This window comes from Arachis ipaensis, chromosome B6, assembly GCF_059453495.1.
Source record: "Arachis ipaensis isolate K30076 ecotype BB chromosome B6, ASM5945349v1, whole genome shotgun sequence".
Lineage (NCBI taxonomy): Eukaryota > Viridiplantae > Streptophyta > Magnoliopsida > Fabales > Fabaceae > Arachis > Arachis ipaensis.
The window spans coordinates 144,504,876-144,510,471 of NC_142441.1; the positions used below are offsets into that span (position 1 = coordinate 144,504,876).

At 33.1% G+C, this 5,596-nt stretch overlaps 1 protein-coding gene across 1 annotated transcript; it reads left to right on the top strand.

Annotated features, from left to right (window-relative positions):
- The first annotated feature begins 2,868 nt into the window (after nt 1-2,868).
- Nucleotides 2,869-5,128, top strand: LOC107605157 (peroxidase 45). The gene is made up of 4 exons (XM_016306930.3): nt 2,869-3,309; nt 3,522-3,719; nt 4,212-4,377; nt 4,597-5,128. Exons 1-4 carry the CDS (start codon nt 3,109-3,111, stop codon nt 5,001-5,003), a joined length of 972 nt encoding a protein of 323 aa, XP_016162416.1. The 5' UTR covers nt 2,869-3,108; the 3' UTR covers nt 5,004-5,128.
- The last annotated feature ends 468 nt before the right edge of the window (nt 5,129-5,596 follow it).

Here is a 5,596-nt window from a genome sequence, read left to right on the forward strand (position 1 = left end):
GTTTTCTAGAGTGAGAGAGAGAAAGGGGAAGAGAGGGGGGGGGGGGGGTTCTTGATCCGCAGTTTTCTTCTTTTTATACATTGATAGATAACATATGTCTCGGTGAAAATTAGTTTTTGTGACAATAATTGAAGTTCTTATCATATGTTGAAGAGGCTTACATTTTTGACATATATGTTTTTATCAATTTTACCTTTATTTACTTTTCTCTCTGAAAATGAATATTGGATTCTTTTTAATCAGTTGTTTTCTTCTCTTTCTATTTTTGGAAATAGCGGTAGAGTACCCCTAAACTGCATGGAATCTAAATATTCATATTGCAAGTTGGAGGTAGTAAAGTTATTGAGAATAAGGTGACACAGCAAGGTGTTTTTTTTTTTTAATTTGTCTGAGACTCTGAGGGCCTTGCTAAAGAGTAAAGACAATGATTAAAGATATTATAAAAAAAAATTATAACATTTTTATGGACTTAGCCAGAACATTTACATGCTTTAAATGAAGAGTCAAAGTATAAGTATTTGGGTAATATTTTACCAGTTGAATGCGATGTGTTTTTGGATGCAAACGTCCGTCGAGGGCCAAACAACTAGAAACTTACTTTCGCAATCTCGCATTTACCTGAGATATTAAAATTAGATATTCATATATCAATTATCTATTTTAACCTTTGAAATATTGTTTCATATATATATATATATATAACTTTGATTTTGTAAACACTACACGGTGTAATATTCGATATATATAAGAAATTATAATATTTTGTATATTATTTATTTATTTTTTAATTAAAAATTGAAATATTATTTAGATATCTTTATTTTTAAAGTTAAAATGATACTAACGGACTAATCTACCTTTTAGATTTTTTTTTTTTGGTGACTATCTACCTTTTAGATTTAACTTTCTTATATTAATTACATCAAATATGATTTTATTAGTGTACTTATGGATAACACGAGAAAAAAGAATGTTATTATAAGAAATTAAAAAAAAAAATATGTATTTCTCTTAGGTGTGTTAATTACTTTCTTTTATTGAAAAAAAAAATATTAGTAGATATTATTATATGGAAAAGTATATGAAACCAAAAGCTTACCAGCTAAAAATTAAACAAAATCACATTAATTTATATTAATAATTAATTAATTTTAAATTTTTTAAATTCAAAATTTAAAAAATTTAAAATTGATTAGGTAAATCTAATTAAAATCTATAAAAATCTTCCTCTCCTCTTTCACGTTAACCTACCTACCTCTCTCTCTCTCAACCCTCTCCCCCTTGCGTCATGGCTTCCACCGCTGAAGTCGCAAGAGAGTTCCTCAAAATCCACGAAACCTCCTTCTCCCACCCCCCAACACATAAACCGTGGCCGCGGAGAGCCTATCCTATGGATTCAAGGACTTCGTGTTCGCTCCGTACGGATCCTATTGGAAGTTCATGAAGAAGGTGTGCATGTCGGAGCTCCTGGGCGGCAAAATGCTCCACCAGCTCTTCCACGTGAGGCAGCAAGAGAGGAAGAGGTTCCTTAGCGATTTGGCAAAGAAAGGGTTAGCCGGTGAGACCGTGGATATTGGGGCAGAACTCATGATGCTGACCAACAACGTGATATCGATGATGACGATGAGGCAGAAGAGCTGTTCTGAAAGGGGAGGAGAAGCGGAGGCGCTGAGAAAGGTGGGGGAGGACACGGTGGAGCTGAGCGGGAAGTTCAACGTGTCGGATTTCTTGTGGTTCATGAAGGGTGTTGATATTCCTTAGATCTTCTTGATGATGAGTAGAGGGAATGCGCATTTCGTTCTCCTATAGTTTGGTGGATATTTAGGTGTCGTTTTGATGATTAAAGAGACTGTAAACTACACACTTGATCTTAGTTAAAATTGAATAATTACAGAAATATAAAAAAAATATTTATTTAGTATGAAAAAGAATGTGTTGTTATTAATAAATTATATATTTTGCACGTCTTAAATCTTAAGGTATCAGGAGCTCAGAACCAATGTGCACACTACTTAAAATGAAAGGGGTATTTTAGACTTTTGGTGATGATCCAATCAGGAGAAAATAAATTAACAATATAATACAGATGTAAGAATTTTGGTCACAATGCTACATTTTAAGTGGTGGTTGAGGTTTGTGCGTATACAGCTTTTATCACACTTTGTTGCTGCAAATATAACAATAAAAATGAAGCAAAAGAAATGCTAAACACCATACTTCTCTCTGGATCCAATTAACTTTTTTTTTTCCTTTTCTGTTTTTCTTTTTTCCAATTGAACCATTGATCTCGGTCCTATCTCTAAGAATTCGATTTACCCATTACAGAGTCCAAAATGTCTCAAATTGTAGTTGGCATGCAATTACATTAAAGAGAAAATCAGATACTAAATTACTGAGTCATATAAAATATACATTAAAAGGGTAAGAAATAATATATATATATTATATTATAAATTATTAAATAATATGCTTGACTAATTGATAGAGTATTGATGAGTTTAGTTTTATTGTTATCATTTGGAATACTTGATTGAAAATGAAAGATAAAATCGTCAGAAATAAAGAAACAAGTATTGCAAAAGTAATTAATAGGTCGATTAGGAGTTACAAAGACTGAAGTGATATTTGATATTTTGGGTTGTTAATGGCATTGCCTAAAATAATTATGAATTAGTTTATTTTATCTGTAATATTTTTTTATTGATGCTCCATCTTGTTGTGTTGAGTTTTTTGTTTAAAAAAAACGTTTGACTAAACCGTCTAACTATTTTTAATATTATTTTTATACGAGGACTTTTTAGTGGTAGTATCTCCCTTGATGCACTTTGAATAAAGAAGTTGGTTCAGCACTCCTAAGAGCTCCGCTCACACAAATTAATGCAAGCATGAGAGTGCATGCTTTGTCAGACTATTCTCCCAAATGGCCAAAAAGCACTTCTTCTTGGTCTCTAGCTCTTGTTCTGTTTCCGTCACATTGAACAATCTAAGATTCCTCAGAAATTAAAAGGATATATATTTCCATTATTCTTACTTTCATTTCTCCTTTTCCACTATTTAAGGATGCAATAGTCACAAGACCAAAGTTAATATTGTTACACACAACACAAGATGAGTACTCAGATTCTATTTTATCTTGTTCTGCAGCTCTTGGCTAGTAATTGTGATGCTCAACTTCGCCTCGATTATTACCGGAACACATGCCCGGATGTTGAATCCATAGTTCGCACCGCCGTCGAAACAAAACTTCAGCAGACATTTGTTACAGCACCGGGCACACTGAGGTTATTTTTCCACGACTGTTTTGTTCGGGTTAGTACTTAGTACATAGTACATACAGTTATGTGTACTATTTTTCTTTTTGCGACGCAGTTGCTGTTACAATTGTTGTTATTGGATATACACACTTATTTCCAAGGATCTCTCACTTATACCACAGACAGGTGTTAGTTATGGCTATTGAGGCATGCAATGCGGTGGCTATTAAAACATGAAAATACTGAAATTTGTTTGTGTGTGGACAGGGATGTGATGCTTCAGTGATGCTGGCATCAAGAAACAGCAGTGCAGAGAAGGATAACGGTATCAATCTGTCACTGGCTGGTGACGGTTTTGATACTGTCATCAAAGCCAAGGCTGCTGTGGATAGTGTCCCTCGCTGCCAAAATAAGGTTTCTTGTGCTGATATTTTGGCAATGGCTGCTAGGGACGTTGTTGCTTTGGTAAATAATAAACATAAACTTTGCAGACTCATACATCTTTGACTTTCATATCTTTTGGAAGATTATGTATATAATCAACTTGGGTTGGGTTGGTACAGTAGTTAGCTCATCAGTCTGCAGTTCAAGTCCAGTCTTATATATGCAGTAACCTATTGTCCAGCTATAAACCCCTTAAATAAAGTTCGGATCCACAACAAATTAATTTTTGACATGCCAAACTGGAGAATACTGTGAAAATAAAAAAAAAAATTACGGTCTTAATATGTGCACTAAAACTTAAAAAAGGCAGTTATCACTTAGCAACGAAGTATTTTTTTTAAAGAATTATTAATCATTTACTGTTGGAGAGGATATAAACTACGTTAAAATTCTGTTCAATAGTAAATGATAAATAATAGAAGATTTTAAATGCAAAATGAATGTGAAAGGCACTTCTCCATATAATTTAGCTTAATCCAAATCCCAAAATGAGAATTTATTTGGTGTTTTCAGACAGGAGGACCATCTTATGCAGTTGAGTTAGGAAGGTTAGATGGGAGAATCAGTACAAAAGCTAGTGTGAGACACCATCTACCTCATGCTGATTTCACACTAACACAGCTTATTCAGATGTTTGCTTCAAATGGACTCACCCTTAGAGATCTTGTTGCATTATCAGGTATTTCATATTTCATTCATAATGATCAATATACTTTTTGAGGAAAGGTTCAATATTCATAATATAATTTATATTAACTTTCAATAAACATGGTTTATAGCTTATTTGGCAACTATGTTACTGAGAAATATAGAAGCACTGAAAAATACAAAATTTATTTAGAGGTGTGAAAGCATAAAAGAAAAAATATGAACCATTGAAATGTATGATCATTCACAGGAGCACATACTATTGGTTTCTCTCACTGCAACCAATTCTCCAAAAGAATCTACAACTTCAGAACCAAGAACAGAATTGATCCAACATTGAATCCGGAATATGCGAAACAACTCCTGCAACTGTGTCCTAAAAGTGTTGACCCCAGAATTGCCATAGACATGGATCCAACTACACCTAGAACATTTGATAACCAGTACTACAAGAATCTCCAACAAGGAAAAGGGCTTCTTTCTTCTGACCAGACTTTGTTCACTGATAAAAGATCAAGAAAGCTAGTGAACTTGTTCGCCTCGAACGGCACAGAATTCGAACAGGCTTTTGTGGTTGCTATGAGGAAGCTTGGAAGGATAGGGATCAGAGCAGGGAACCAGGGAGAAATCAGGAGAGATTGCACTATGATTAACTAAACAATTCATAATCAACTACTTGTTTCTGTTCTTTGTTATTCTTGCAGACATAGATAATAAGTTTTAAAACATGGAAAAGGATGGAAATAGTTCCTTGCTTATAAAATTGTTAAGATACTTTTACTCATATATAAATTTTTTACTATTGATTAGGAAGGTGTGGCCAAATTTAGGTCTGCAAACACAAAGTCTAATCAGTAGTGAAAATCTATATTTGTTTCACACATGAGGATCCCTTTCTGCAAAAGAACTTCGGTGAAACTTTATTTTTTAAGCATCTTTAAACAGAGTTAAGTGTCACTTTTTTTAATTTCTTAAGTTCAATTTAAACCACTACACATATCATAATTATCAATAGAACTTAGCTATCATGTATCCTGTTACCAATTAAACCATTTTTTATTTTAAAAATTTACAAAAAGTTAAGTCCCACTAATCTTTTCACATGTCTCTAGTTTTAAACTAGCTAAACTACCAACATATGGGTTTTTCTTATTATCTCTATATACCAACCACATGCTGCTTACATTATTGAACATTGACAGAACTTACAAGATTAGCGTTGAGGAATGTGAAGAGAACCAAATTCAATA